We start from the raw sequence: 15,763 nt of genomic DNA, 5'->3' as shown, positions 1-15,763 counted from the left end.
AATACCTAACATGTATCTGTGGATAAGGACTGTTTGTAACATGAGAATTGTTGACCATTTCCCATCAGCTATCAAGTTTTCACTTTTTCAATAAAAATTATCATCTGGTTCCTGCCTATGGATACATTGGGTACATTGCCACAGCACTGAAACCCAAAAACATTGACCAACAAATAACTGAGATAACGACTAAAATAAATGGTACAATTCCCCAAAGGTATACCATGTATTTAAACAAGACCACCAGCGCACTCAAAAGCACAGCAATCATAAAAAATTCCAAATCTAAATACTGTGTTGGAGACACATTGATCGTTCAGGTTCAGATGTTCAATTATTTGGGGGAAAAGAAGAATTATGGGGGAGATTTCCTACGAGCCCGAATCTTTTCACCAAACCTTGGAGCTGGGACTTCTGGAAGAATTGAGGACTTCAACAATGGAACTTATAATATCTATTTTACATTATTTTGGGAGGGACAAGTACAAATATCCGTTCTGCTGATGCATCCCAGTGAAGGAGTAGCTTTGTTGTGGAAAGGAAGAAATATAGGATACAGTTATGTCAGCTACACAGGAAAATTCCTTAAAAAAGGCCAAGAGGTTCATACGAAATGTGGATTGCACTTGAATTCACAAGAAAAAATGTGTAAATATATAGATGGGAAATATAAGGAAGTTTTCTACTGTATCAAGCTTCCAGAAGTACCTTGTGAGGCTTTTATTTCCCTAAAAAGTGAGAACACACCTTATACATTCCTCACCAATATGAACAAGACTCTATTTTCCAGGTAGGTACTTTCAAACTTTTTATCAATATTTTATAATTATCTGCATGTCTTTCAAAGAGTATTTTTTATTATAAGTAAAATTGTATTTCAAACTAGTTTAAGTAAATCTGCTACACAGCTGGGCAAATAAAACTGACCACATGGTAAAAAAATGCATTCACAGGGTTTACCTTAAAATGAACCTGTGACCAATCCAATGAGACTGACTATTTACTTTGTAGTAGTTCATCCTTCACTGTCATTTAGTTCCCAGTTTTATCTCCCATGGATTTTAAACCGCATGTATGTATTAGCCTGTGTATATTGATATTATACATATACATATTCATACATATTCATATAAATACCGCATGTTTTTTTTAGTATATTCATACAGGTATCAATATATCATTTAAAATAGTGCTAATCAATCAAACAATGAAACCAGGTCAACATTTGACTCTGATTTCCTAAGGACTGTATTCCCCAACTCATGTTTGTATCAAACTCAAGCACAGAAATGAGGTTTTATTTTGGCAATTCCTATATTACTTAGGAACAGGTAATATGGTTGGTCCCTGAACACGAACAAAGAAAAGACATAAGAAGGTCTTTGTGGCAAACAAATGAATGTGTTTCACAAACTCAAGTCATCAAAGTGAATAATTACATACCTAATATTTGACATATTACCAATATTACCCATAAACCTATTGTTTTGCCTGGTTATAGGCACTATACAAATATTCCTATAAAGAAGTGTCAGCAAATAAGTTAGCAGTCTCTTATTAGCTAATTAAAAAAGTTAGTTCCATAGTGTAAATACCTAATCAAAGTCATCTCACCCTTAAAAGGCTTCTTCAGGGGTGGATATGGCTTCCAATGTAATAAATGTCTAATTGGTAAGACCATGTATGTGGATAGAAATTCTGGACTCCCTTTGGGCTATTATTAATCTAAATTCTGGATTGGAGAGTTGAAAAAATAAAGTTTCAATGACCTACGGTCATATAGTTGAAGTTAAGTGATATAAATCCTAAGTGATTATGACAGCAGAGAGGCAGAGAAGCATCTGTTGGGCCTGAACACTACATCCTCAAGTACTCTACAAACAACCTAAACCAGAGTATTATCCATTACTCCTTGAAGAAGGTCTGTACACCAGTTTTCTGTTTATTCAAAGATGACATATTTTAGGGATAAGGACTGTAATTTATATTTTTATAGCTATCCTCTGACCTTGTGCTTTCTCCGCCTTTGGATATCACATTGACTTTCCATGTATAACTTTGGCTCTGACTTGTTCTTGTATATGATTTGAAGATTACAGGCCTCATTGTAATTGTTGACCTGTCACCCTTGTGAGCTCTCCAGTCATTTGCCAAATTTTGTATCACCCTGAGACGCCTCCATGCATGCTCAAGTCATGGGGGCTAGGCAGTTATGGCAATTATAATATATCATAACACTCTAATATGACTATCAGAAAGTATAAGGGTATATCCCACTTTATCAAAGTGCTATATATCATAATGGTATTTTAATAAAGGACTTAACAATGTAATTACTTTAATAAACATTATATATGTTTATCTATACCTCAACACACATAATTAAATGTTACTAATATTTTAAGTTTTGTAGGACCTGATTTAGTAAAGCTGTCTATCATGGGAGAACCTGGAGGATCCAACAAACCTAGCATGAACTCTGGTTCTGGATTAAAAACATTTGCCAACTATTGGCAAATGATTTTAAGAAATCTGTTCCAAGTTTGCTAAATAACCAAGGCTCTTCCATTATAATCGATCTTCTCCAGTATTGGAGATATTTAATAAATATGGCACATACAGTAGGCTCATGTATGTCATGAAAAATCAGTACAACACTGAGAATTTAGTACCTAATATTCTGGTCTTGGTATGGTCCCATTGGGAATTTCAGATGTTCCAGCACATCTTTGGCTACACTAGAACCTACTATTTCTTTGTGCACATATAAAATTGAATAGGGAGATTGGAAGATCCTCATAATAGACAGTTTGTGGAGACCAGGGTAATTAAAGAGAAGAAATATCATCAACGGGGTCTCTGAGAAACATAAGACATTGATAGCTTAATCACCATATCATCTACTCAAATTCTGTAATTAGAATCATCAAAATAGCGCATAATAATTTAGTTTTGATTATTGGTGTTACTAAAGTCTGTACAAAAATAGCAATAAAAGACCTGATAGCCTATTCTTATACATAAAGCAGATGTCTTTAAAGCAGAACTAAACTAAAAATAAAAAAAAATTACAGTTACCTTTAATACTGGAGAATATTTTTGAGCATGCTGCCAACCACCTATCCTCAACTAAAGCAAGTTTGTTTTATTTCCTAAACTCATTTCTATTAAAACATTTTTTTAAAACTTTATGTGTTCTAGAAGATTGTGCCCTTTGATTTCCATTCATCCTACAGATTGTAGAAGGAAGATTAGCAGGTACGGCGTACCTGAACAACTAGTTAAAAAAAAAACAGGTGTCAGGTGTCTCCAGTCTGTAGTACATGAGGCATATAAAGCAATAAAGTGACATGTAAGCAAATGTTTAAACATAAGAGTAATCAATAACTTTAACACATACTTATCAACACATTACACAGCACTTTACAAAGTCCATAGTCATACCACTAGCTCTCACTCAAAGGAGCTCACTATCTATACCTTAAGTCATATGTCATCAAGTTCAAGGTCAATTTGTAATGTGGGAGGAAACCCACGCAAACACGGGAAGAACTTGCAAACTCCATACAGACAGTCTCCTGGCTGACATTGGAACCTGGGATCTAGCACTGCAAAGGCCAGAGTGCTAACTTCTAATCCACCGTGGTGCTTTTGACTTTGTCAATGTCTCCTAAAACCATAGTAGTGCATTACATTCTAACACTTTATTTCCAAGCAATGTAAAAAAACCTTTGTGACAATCATATTGTTGAAAACAATATTTTCCCATAAATGTTCTTACTTCCATAATCATTTTCATTCATAGTCATATTGATGAAGGTAAAATATACTTTGAATCAAAAGAGCTTGAGATTAAGTGCTAAAGAATTTGATTTTACATTTTTTTAGGAATCCATGATCAGTCAGGTCATTATTACAGAAAGCAATAGGCAATGTCCGTTTTGCAATTTTCTGTTACCTGCCTGATCCCTCTGGGTTTCTGGCAAAAAGCTGAGCTGCACATGTGCAGTGCCAGCTTTGGCTCCTAGGATACCCAGCATTCCTGGCATCCTTTTTTCGTACTGGGAATAAATGAATCTCTGCACAGTTACATCATCCCAGCCTAGCCAATCAGCAAGACTGAAGTAAAGAAAGAAGAAGATGGTAGTGCCCTGCAGAGAAACAGGTACAGGTGAGTAACACAAGACTTAGTTCCACTTTAACGTTTTTAATAAACTCTACGTTGTTTGGAAATAAAGGGCCTGATTTCATAAATCTCTCCAAGGCTGGAGAAGATACACTTTCATCAGTTAAGCTGGGTGATCCAGCAAACCTAGAATCAATTTCTTCAAAGTCATTAGTTTTTTGCTAGCAAATGTTTTAAATCCTGCACCAAATACATTCAAGGTTTGGTGGATTACCCAGCTTATTCGATGAAAGTGCATCCTCTCCAACATTGGATAGATTGCAAAAATCAGGCCTAAAGAGTTAGAATTTCATTTACTACTGTTGATTTGATAGACATTGTAACCCCGAAGGAAATACTATATCCCCATTTCCTAAATAGGGGAAGAAATGTAATATTGTGTTATTTAAGAGTGAACAATGACCTAAAGATTGAAGATCTACCAGACTTGGGCGTAACCCCTGCATCTGTACCCCTATACCCTATATTAGTATATATCCATTATGTTAGCCTACCTCTAAAACAAATGTGATATCGCAAGACACGTGAAAACAATCCACCCGCAATTGTATATTGCACCCTTGCCCTGTCCTCTATTTTTAAGTATCAGATAATAAAAGTTCTAAATGACACACTAGCTAAATTCCTATTAGTGCTGATATTTTTATTTTCTAAAAAAGTTTGAAATAAATGAATAAAAGTTTGTCCACAATGTTGTGTGAGAGGGAGTACACACGACAGAGAATCGTGTGGCCAAAGGTTTCACTCTCAAAAAAAGAATAGGACTTTTGACTGTTTGAAACTATAAATATCTGATAAATTTCCGGCCAAGTAGCCTAATATATGGGAAGGGTTTTACCAATCAATGGGCATTTAATTCTTTTAAGCCCCCTTTTCCAGGCAGACTGCCAGCATCATAAGCGCCACTGCAGCAGCACAGCTTGGTCTGGAACACACTCCTTTATCTGCCGATAAAGGAACAATATAATGGTTATCATAAAAGATTGACATTTTGAATTTAGCATTGGCAATGAAGGCAACGTCTAATGCAGTGCTTCTCAACCAGGATTCCTTCAGAGATCAGATACCACTGATTACCAATGATCTTTTTGGCTATCTATAGAGGTGAAATTCCCAATGGTCAGCAATGTAGGAGGCATTCTTCCAAATAACTACTATGTTGATGTACTGTGAGCTGTGGATAGAGTAGTTATATTAGGGATTCCCTGGAGACCTGAAAGTTAATGTTAAAAAGTGCCCTATGTTAAAAATGTTCAACAACAATGTCATTGAATAATCCCATATTTATAAATAATGAGTTTCAATTATACTACATTTAAAATCTTTGTTATAAAATCTCAACTCAAATACAGTTGGTATTCTCAACCAATGTGGCCACATCAATACATTTTAGTTTTTGTCCTCCTTGCCTCTAATAGGTACAATGCATTGATTGAATGTGATCATCCTAAGATAGAAAAAGTGTTATTGACAGCCTGAAACCTTAAAAAAAAATAAGCCACCAACATCAATATATCACATTTGTCTTTGGATTTTGATAAAGCTTGTTTGACATACAATTAAAGCCATATTGACATACAATTAAATAGAAAGTATAACAGCTCCATTTAAATACTTAATGTATTTCCTGTTTTTTTCATTTTCATAATTAAAGGTCCAACATTGCCATAGAAATTCCTAAAAAAGTTGGAAGCATTGAGGTTGTAAAGTGTCCAAGTAAGTCAGCAATTTTAATAATTTTTTTTATGTTATTAGGTAGATTGTTTAATCAGATATAAAAAGTTTTTTTTTCTTAAAGAATTGAGAATATCCACGTAATAAAAATTTGAAGGGCAGCATGGTGGCTCAGGGGTTAGCACTCCAGCCTTTGCAGCGCTAGGTCCCAGGTTCGATCCCCAGCCAGGACGTTATCTGCATGGAGTTTGCAGGTTCTCCCCGTGTCTGCGTAGGTTTCCTCCCACATCCCAAAAACATGCAGTTAGGTTAATTGGCTTCTCCCTAAAATTGACCTTAGACTACATTAGTCACATATGACTATAGTAGGGACATTAGATTGTGAGCTCCTTTGAGGGACAGTTAGTGACACAACTATGGACTATGTACAGCACTGTGTAATATGATGGTGCTATATAAATACTGTATAATAATAATATATTTACATCAATTAACCATCATGTAAATATTTAAAGAAAAAACAAAAACCTAATGATGTATATCATCTGCCCATGATTGGATATGAAAACACATATTCACGCACAACTGTGTGAGATTACTGTTAGGATTGATTTACTAAAGAACTAAATTATGTAATGTTCTAAAAAATACTATATATGTTTATATTTTTTATTTATATATGTATATTTTTAACCTTTTATAAATACCCTTAAATAATATTAACTTTTATAGTTATATTTAAAAAATTAAAATGATATATTATATTTAATGCTCAAGTGTATATAGGTAAATAAATAACGTGAGCCTTTAAATACTTTATCGTATGGGAGGTAAATAATAATACCAGGATTTTTGTTATAATTGGTTGACTGAATTTTATATATTTGCTAATAAACTATTCACTCAAATGCTAAATGTACAGTCTCTATTTTTTTAAAAAAAGTTAGCCTAAATATGTAAAATATAAACTGGTTGATCAGTACAATATGAACAGTCACACACAAGAAGTTAACAACATGTTATTATAATTTTTTCTAAAATTCATAGTAATTCCTGTAAGTACTAAAAAACCCAAAAAGCTATAAAAAAAAACTTATGTTAACACAATTCTTTTTCAGAAACTTCTTTAAATGTGACTTCAAAATGCCAGATTGGGACCTCTCTTCCTTTTCCCAGTGGTTACTTCTTTAAAAACCAATGGTTTCCCTCCTATTGCAATCTTTCTTCCTTTGAGCCCTTATTGAACATAAAAAAATGTTTGACTGGCAAAATGATATATTTGATGGGAGATTCAACAATTCGTCAGTGGATAGAATTCTTCCCAAAAGTCATAAAGGGTAAGGATTGTAAACTGCATTTTAAAGAATAGCCCCCAGGGAGCATATGAATTAAATAGTAATGATACTGATACTAATGATATCCAGATCATTGTCAAAAAGTCAACCTAATTGTACTTAAGTGGTAATGCTTTAATGGTTCATGTTTGTATGTGTGCTGCTGGGTGCTACGGCTTTTTGCACACATGATTCTCTGCTGTGCAGCTTCTTTTATTTATTTTTCTAAGACATTAGTAACCTTATATGAGAATTCTTGGTCTTCACCTTTCCATGCTTCAGCAACTTGTACTTCCAGAGCACTTACATACTGGCAGCAACTTAACAACAGTGGGGTGGCCTGAAAAAGCCCTTAACAAATAGGCTTTATCATTGATATCCATTTTCCTTAATCAAACTTTCATTAAAAAAATAATAATATTTAATAAAAAATATTTATCTAGCTTTTGAAGAGCCCTCAATCCCTCCGTAATAAAAATCCAATTGGCTCTCTGCTGTCCCCAATTTCAGGTATCCCCTTCTGCACAGGCATGAGATCGGGTTAAGAGCTCCTGAAAAATGTAAAAAAGGTGCTGATCACCATTTATGAGACTTTTTTTTTTAAATAATTTTATTGAGACCAAACAGTGGAAACAGTATATACATATACAGTGTTAAACTAAAACATACCTATAAGTAACAATATTACACAAGTTTTACATTAGAGGGTATAACAGCTCATACGTCATTGCTTGTCATACATACAGGGGTTAGAGTCTCAGTCCACATCAATTGGAGGATCATTATCCAAGACCCTACCCAGGTACCACGTAGTATGGTACTAGCATCCAGGGATACAATAAGGGGAAGGGTCCTCCTTGCCCCCCCAAAAAAAGTATTAATACAAAGCTTGATGGAAGTGAGGCTGCAATAAAGCCCAAAGGTAGGGTGGTGCTTGAACATGGGAACATAGTATTTTCACAAACTTAGTTCAGGGCCAATAAAAAGATTAATAAACTGGTCCCTCTATGGGGTTAAGTAGTCAGAGAATGCAAGTAGTTTACTTTGTACTTCGTGAGAGGGGAATCATTTATACAATTACAGTAAGTGCAAGTTTATACCAGGCAAACTGCATTTACTTAAAACATGTTCAGACATTATTTTTGTACTAAATATGTAAATAAATAATATGAAATATGTAATAAATGTGAATACTTGTTAAAGCTAGACCATTGAAAAATGTAAGCATTTTAATTCCATTTCTGATTTTTTTTTAATAGATCTTAAATTTTTTGACAACCACATATCTGGTTGGCACAGGACCTTCCTGGCATTTGACTTAAAAAACAACATCTACATTCAGTGGAAGAAACATGGGCATCCATTTGTAACACAAAGCTTCTTTAATGTCAAAGATCACTCCTACATTCCTGAGGAACTCGACCGGCTTGGTGGTGGCTCCAACACAATCGTTGTCATATCTGTAGGACAGCATTTCCGGCCATTTCCTGTTTCCCTGTTCATCAAGAGACTCCTTGGCATACGAACTGCCATAGAGAATCTGCTTTTACGAAGTCCAGATACAAAAGTTATAATAAAATCTGAGAATGTGAGAGAGATAAACCTCGATGTAGAGCGGTTCAGTGACTTTCATGGGTATATTCAGTACCTCCTAGTAAAGGACATCTTTAGTGGACTGCGTGTTGGGATGATAGATGCTTGGGACATGACTACAGCATTTGGTTCTACAAATGTTCATCCTCCAGAGGATGTTGTCAAGAGTCAAATTAACTTGTTGTTATCCTATATTTGTTAAATATATTTTATCATACAATGGTCCTTAAAAGTGAATATTTTTTGTATATGATTTTTAAGTCCTAGTTGTGAATGAAGAAAACTTGGTAAACAAATGGAACAAACATGATTATAGAATGTTATGTGTTTATTGAAAACAAAAATGATCCAATAATACATCTGTGTGTAGATAGGTGAATCTCTAAGATTTTCATATCATTTGGTGGTGAGTCTGGTGTTTTAAATCAATGGAAAAGAAATTGAAAAGAAACTGATCACTGTGAGAGAGGAAAATTGTCCCCTGTCTACACAGGACCTAGGTACGATCACTTGAGCTGGACTAAAGGACTGTGTTTTCAAAATGTTGGAAATACAAATGTTGTATTGATCACTGGGAAATCCTTAGTGGGAAAAGCTGTTTCCAGAACTCTATGGGCTCAATTTACAAAGCACAGACTCTGACATTCCTGGTGGGAACCAATTACTGCCTTTGAAACACAAGTGTCTGGAAGATTCCCACCGGGTAATGTTTGAGGGGATGTCTGATTCCCTGTTTCAAAAATTGAGCCCTATGAGAAAGCATCTTCCTTTAATTCCTGTTAGGAAATGTTTGGGAATAGGACTAATGAGAGGGGTTTTACCCTTTGCATGTTCTATATTAAATGAAAAAATAGGTTTAGGCTTAAGATTTACATAAAGGGTAAAAACAAAAAAAGTGGTAAAAATGTGCGTCCTGCACATTCAAAAATACACAACAATCAAAGGACTTTGATTAACAAAAATTAATTGCATTATTGACATTATGCTGTGAATAATGATATGACTATGGACTGCGTAATAAGTTTTAACGTAGGTGTGATGACTACTTTATGGAAACAAAGGTATTTTCTGGCTTTCGCATTCATTATCATCTTGTTGATAAGCTTTGCAGTACATCTTTGCAGAAAGGTATGTTGTAACCACTAAAACATTAAAGCTAATTTATTTTCTATTTACATTCTTCTTTCTCTGGTTCATCCTTTTCTCTGTCACCAACATGTTAATGAAATATCATAGACTGGACATGGCAATTACTTGGTCATAGCTGGTGGGCCTATTGCATGCAGATGATGCTGGATGTTCATCAGATATGTCTGTAGGCAGGCAGGCAAGCACAGTCACACCCAGGGGCTATTTTAGCCTCAGCAGTGGTGTTAGCTGGTGCTGTGACTTTACACTAGCTACCTTGCTATCCTGTGCTTGTACACTATTGCCATTAGACCTGATCACTGTCTAGATCCTTGATTTTGGTTGCCTGCTGTCTGCCCTGACCATTTGGGTAGATCTGGGATTATGCTTGCCTGTCTGCCTCGACGGTTTAAAATCTATCTAATTAAAAAAAATCAAAATGTGATTGGCTTGAAACCTTTGATAAAAGGTAACTATAAAAATATTTATTTCATAAAACCTGCCTGGGGTAACCTTTATGGAGGTCACTGGAAGGAAACCCTGGAAACTGAAATGCTGAATTTTGAAATGCTGGAAAAAAATATTGTACACTCTTAAGTCATTATTTATAACTTTATTTACTTTCAGAGCTCAGGGACAGTTCTACAGTCTATCAAACCCACTGTAAACTACCGGGAAACACTGGTAACAGTTCCAAGGTCCATACTAGAGGAAGAAAGTCAAGCTTCTCTCATCTTCAAAAACATTTCTGCCTTGATTCCTTCCATCACATTTACTAACAAGGAGAACACCACCAATGCTAAAAAGAGCAGAGCAATCATATTGAATCCAAAAAAAAAGTACTGTGTTGGAGAGACAATAATTGTCCAAATTAATATGTTTGACCATTTGGGTAACAGAAAAACCTATGGAGGAGATTTCATAAAAGCTAGGATTTTTTCTCCAGATCTCAAGGCTTCCGCATCTGGTAGAGTTGAAGATTTTAAAAATGGAACCTATCATGTTTATTTCACTTTATTTTGGGAAGGAAAGATCTTCTTCTCATTGGTTCTCTACCATTCAAGTGAAGCTGTTTCAGCATTGTGGAAAGCAAGGAACTGGGGCTTTGGTCTTATTTACTTTGTAGGAACTTTTACAAATGGATCTCATCAAGTAAAGTCTGAATGTGGATTCCAACTGTATACAAAGAGGAATATATGTGAATACAGAAAGGAAGGCAATGAAAATTTTTATTGCATTCAACCGGAATCTTTTCATTGTAGGTCATTAATATATCTTCAGTCTTTCAACAGAGATCTCTCCTATTTAGGCACACTTGAAAAATCTCTTTTTAACAGGTCAGTACATATCCAATAGAAAAATTTAGGTTTCAACAAAAAAAAATATACAAACTCTACAAGGAATCAATACTATACTATTTATATACGTTATAAATTTTTGTTGGACAGTTGGAAATACAATAGTAGGGCACAGTGACTTTCAGTAGTATTAAGTGAATATTATAATAATACATATATGTGAGCTGTTTTACATAGCTAAATAGTTAGTTAGGTTGAAAAAAAGACATAAGTTCATCAAGCTTAACCACTAGGGAAATAAACATAATACCAACCAGCTGAGCCAATAAATAAATAATGAACTCTAAATCTAAAGCAAAAAAAATAAATGTGAATTTAAATTACTTAAGCTATCTGCCCTGATTCATTTTTTTTCAGTTTCATCCACCACCAGTAATTAGCATACTAAACAGCTACACTGGCTTTATAAAATTGACTGCCAATATCCATAAATAATTTAGATGCAAAGAAAAATGAAAAAAAAGTTTGTTAGTTCCAAAGAGGGTTTCTTTACATAAAAAATAATATATTGCTATCTTGTATTTTATCTATGTAGAAAAGATTCCTCAGAATCACAGTGAATGAAGTACAATATCAATCATTTTTTTCTAGGGAAAATATTGCTATTGAAATTTCAAAAACCTTTGAATCTATTGATGTGTCTTCGTGTACAGGTGAGTAATCCCTTAGTCTTACAGGTATTCCAAATTACATTTTCAATAATGCCATGCTGTCACTAGGAGTGTGCGGATCATGAGACTTAAAAGAACAAAATACCAAACCCTGTGATAGGTGAGTTTTTTCACACATTTTTATTTGTGTGTTATTTTCACAGAATTATCTCCTCCACATCTGGAACAATGCAAGATTGGGATGACATCTCCATTTCCTAGTGGGTTTGTGTTTCAGAATAAATGGAGACCTGCGTTCTGTAACATCGGCAACTTCACACTCCATGAACAAATGTACACCTGTTTAAAGGACAAAATGATTTTTCTCATAGGTGATTCTACTTTACGGCAATGGTATCTGTATTTATTGAAAACATTTCAAGGTAATAAAAATCTGATATTTTTTGAAGTTATGCCGAAATGTAAAAAAAAACCTATTTATCTGCATAGTGTATTAAGCCAAAGAAAAATCCTTGAATGACCTGACTTCAATAAACGTACTGTATTTTAGTTTATTTACATTATTGTTTTGGGTGCGTTCTCAATAGGTAAACTTGGAAAAAATAGAACTATGCGGTATAATACTCATATTTGATCTGGGGCTACCTGATGTCCTCAGTCTCGATTTCTCTCCAGGCAAAATCCCTCCCATGACCTCCACCTACCCCCTGTAACAAATCTCACAGAATGTAACTATTCCCTACCTAGTGGAAAAGTTTTTTGTTACCTGCAGATCATCTGTCCAGCAGCATCCTCAGCCTCACTTTTGCTGTGCATGAATGTACCTTTTTATGTATCCAATGCACCTAATCTAAAGGCGGTGCACATCTAAAGGGGATTTCAGAGTATGTGCTTGTTAGCGCACCCTGGCAGATGACAGAAGGATTACCTGGGGTGCGGGGTCTAAGTGTCTCCCAGTCTTCCCCAGAGCAACCTGCAGGGAATGATGAGCCGGTGACCCTAATGACCCTAAAAGTTTCTAGTTCCAATCTGGACCCAAACCACACTTGCCTGCCACCTACCCTAATCTCAGCCTGTCTAGCCTTTTGCTAGCATCCTACCCAGTACCTGATCTTAGCTGTCTTTACACCAGAGCCCCCTGTTCTGCTTTCCACACCAGGTGGAAAGCCTGGGAGATGCAACCTGGTATTTTATTCCTGCATCACCTGCTGGGGAGGGAGGAAACCATAACATTTTTGCTGATCTAAATTTGCAACTTGGGTCCCTTAACAGTGCCACTTCCTTTCTACGGGGACAACTGATCCACCGATACAGAATTGTCCACAGTAGTTGGTCCCTACTTTTCTCCCCTTGCTGATATCATTTTCTGAAAAAAAAACATAGGGAAGAATCCACATTAGTCAGAAAGTGATATGGACGCTCAAGCAAGGACTCCTCCAGTAGGTAAACAGAAAAAGACTACACTGGAATTACAAGACTATGGCTTTAGTAGAATAATTTATTTTAGTTTGATAGAGCATGGTGGAATTGAAGGAGGTGGGTGTGTGGTTGGGAGGGTGGTATGCATATACTGGAGATATGGCTCAGGTTGTGGTTTATATAGATATTACAAAAGCAAGAATATCATCAAACACAGTTTAATCTATGTTTTTCTGTTTTTTAAACCAGGACTGCAATCTTTTGATCTACATCGAGCAGGATTGGAGTCTATGCTTTTATCAGTCGACCAGCAGAGTAACATCAGGCTACAGTGGAAAAAACACAGCCACCCAATTGTTGCAAGTCGGTTTTACTCCGTAAAAGATGACCACTATGTAAATGAGCAAATAGACCAGCTGGATGGAGGTCCACACTATGTCATTGTTATCTGCCTTGGCCAACACTTCAGACCTTTCCCCATCCACCTCTTCATCAAAAGAGTTATTAACGTGCGCAAAGCTTTGCAACGTCTCTTCTTACGGAGTCCAGACACAAAAGTTATTATTAAAGCAGAGAACACCGGACAGATAAGTGCAGATGCCGAGAGATTTAGTGACTTCCATGGCTATATTCAGTATCTTATTGTTAAGAACATTTTCAATGATCTTCCTGTGGCTGTGGTTGATGCTTGGGACATGACCATTGCATACAATACAAATGATGTTTATCCTCCAGAAAATGTTGTCCAAGACCAAATATATATGTTTTTAACATATATTTGCTAGTTTATAGTAGATGTTGACTGAAGTCATAATAGGACACTACTGGAATAGTTAGAACTAGAAGTATTTTCATGGCAGACAAGTACGTTTTTGTTGTTTAGTGGATTGGTGAAGAATAAGAACCTCCTGTCACTATATTTGCTTTTATTTTACTTTCACCAAAAGTCATATATGTTTATCATACCAGAACCTAAATGCCAGGCCAGGCCAGGGGACAGGGGATAGATGCCTGGTGGGTATCACCAGAGAACGCCGTGGGCTCATGGGGACCAGGTAAGCCCTTTACAATGCCAGCTTGAGTGTGGCTTGGGGTTACCGCTTTTGGTACTGGAAAATAACCCAGAGCCACACTCAGGAATACTGTCAGGGAGGTTAAAGGACGTGTTACATCAAAACAAGTCAACGTATGTTTTCCCTTTTAAAAAGATAGTTAAAAATAACACACCATAGAGATACCTATTTTATTTTACAATATTTTTCAGGTGTTTCTGTTGACCAATTTTGTCACGTTTTGTGCCCTAAATTTATACTTGAGTAAATACATGTTACCTGTATTTCATTAAAATAAGTATATCCCAATCAGTTTATATCCTTGTATATATGGTAAGTAGGCACTGCTTTCACAGCTAGGAGCTTGCAGCCAATTGTAATACCAAGTTATGACTGATAGCTCCAGGTCTCCACTAATGTTTAGGAACCAACAATTTCTATTAATGAATTTCTGAATTTGACAGGTATAAACTCTAACGTTATATTGCTTCTTGGTGCTGCTGAATGTATTCGGCCACTTTTTAGCCATTTCATGTCTTTATACTTGCACTCGGGCAGCACGGTGGCTCAGGGGTTAGCCCTCTGGCCTTTGCAGCACTAGGTCCCAGGTTCGATCCCCAGCCAGGACACTATCTGCATGGAGTTTGCAGGTTCTTCCCGTGTCTGCGTGGGTTTCCTCCCACATCCCAAAAACATGCAGTTAGGTTAATTGGCTTCTCCCTAACAATTGACCTTAGACTACATTAATCACATATGACTATGGTAGGGACATTAGATTGTGAGCTCCTTTGAGGGACAGTTAGTGACACGACTATGGACTTTGTGCAGCGCTGTGTAATATGATGGCGCTATATAAATACTGTATAATAATAATAACTCTAGCTACTGCTAAATGGCATTTCTTCATTAAGAGTTTCTTGAGTGGACGGTGCCCTGGAGCAGGATACATGGTCCACACTGTGGGAAGCAGCAAATAAAAGCTCAATATGTACGCTTTATAAAGAAAATCTTTACAAGATTTTGTTCCGGTGGTGTTAAACCGCCTGTTTCTGGAGGTAGATCCGGCTTGCTGGCGCTGCGGGTCCCATTATGGGACTCTGGAACATATTTTATGGTCCTGTCCCCCTATTCAGGGCTATTGGGGGAGAGTCAATGCACTAATTGGGGATGTGACTCAACAACGATTTCCCCTTGACCTGCTCCACCACTTGCTGGGATTGCCCCTTATGGACCTCCCCAAGTCCGCCCGTCAGCTTATTACACATATTTTAGTGGCTGCTCGTACTCTAATCTCCACCAAATGGAAATCCAGACTGCCCCTCTCTATGGAGGATTTGTATGCTCGTATTCAAGACATACGCCTGATGGAGTACCTCACTGCCCTCCACCGAAACAGGGTTGGGAAATT

At 36.2% G+C, this 15,763-nt stretch overlaps 2 protein-coding genes across 2 annotated transcripts; both read left to right on the top strand.

The window, feature by feature from the left end:
* The first annotated feature begins 224 nt into the window (after positions 1-224).
* LOC140332477 (NXPE family member 1-like) lies at positions 225-8,989 on the top strand. Its single transcript, XM_072413722.1, has 4 exons — positions 225-790; positions 5,841-5,902; positions 6,979-7,197; positions 8,454-8,989. The coding sequence occupies exons 1-4, from the start codon at positions 225-227 to the stop codon at positions 8,987-8,989; spliced, it is 1,383 nt and encodes a 460-aa protein (XP_072269823.1).
* An 803-nt stretch (positions 8,990-9,792) lies between these two features.
* On the top strand, positions 9,793-14,088 carry LOC140332404 (NXPE family member 4-like). Its single transcript, XM_072413673.1, has 5 exons — positions 9,793-9,816; positions 10,543-11,252; positions 11,865-11,926; positions 12,088-12,306; positions 13,553-14,088. The coding sequence occupies exons 1-5, from the start codon at positions 9,793-9,795 to the stop codon at positions 14,086-14,088; spliced, it is 1,551 nt and encodes a 516-aa protein (XP_072269774.1).
* The last annotated feature ends 1,675 nt before the right edge of the window (positions 14,089-15,763 follow it).

The sequence above is a fragment of the Pyxicephalus adspersus genome, chromosome 6 (assembly GCF_032062135.1).
Source record: "Pyxicephalus adspersus chromosome 6, UCB_Pads_2.0, whole genome shotgun sequence".
Taxonomy (NCBI): Eukaryota; Metazoa; Chordata; class Amphibia; order Anura; family Pyxicephalidae; genus Pyxicephalus; species Pyxicephalus adspersus.
Note: the sequence above shows the minus strand (reverse complement) of the source record. Positions and strands in the feature narration are given on the sequence as shown.

What these genes read in the sequence shown, in the direction of transcription:
- LOC140332477 (XM_072413722.1), top strand. Translation starts at nt 225, where the DNA reads ATGTATTTAAACAAGACCACCAGCGCACTCAAAAGCACAGCAATCATA. An exon ending in AACAAGACTCTATTTTCCAG is followed by an intron (nt 791 to 5,840) that starts GTAGGTACTTTC and finishes TCATAATTAAAG; the next exon opens with GTCCAACATTGCCATAGAAA. An exon ending in TGAGGTTGTAAAGTGTCCAA is followed by an intron (nt 5,903 to 6,978) that starts GTAAGTCAGCAA and finishes ATTCTTTTTCAG; the next exon opens with AAACTTCTTTAAATGTGACT.
- LOC140332404 (XM_072413673.1), top strand. Translation starts at nt 9,793, where the DNA reads ATGGACTGCGTAATAAGTTTTAAC. An exon ending in ACTGCGTAATAAGTTTTAAC is followed by an intron (nt 9,817 to 10,542) that starts GTAGGTGTGATG and finishes ATTTACTTTCAG; the next exon opens with AGCTCAGGGACAGTTCTACA. An exon ending in TTTATTGAAAACATTTCAAG is followed by an intron (nt 12,307 to 13,552) that starts GTAATAAAAATC and finishes TTTTTAAACCAG; the next exon opens with GACTGCAATCTTTTGATCTA.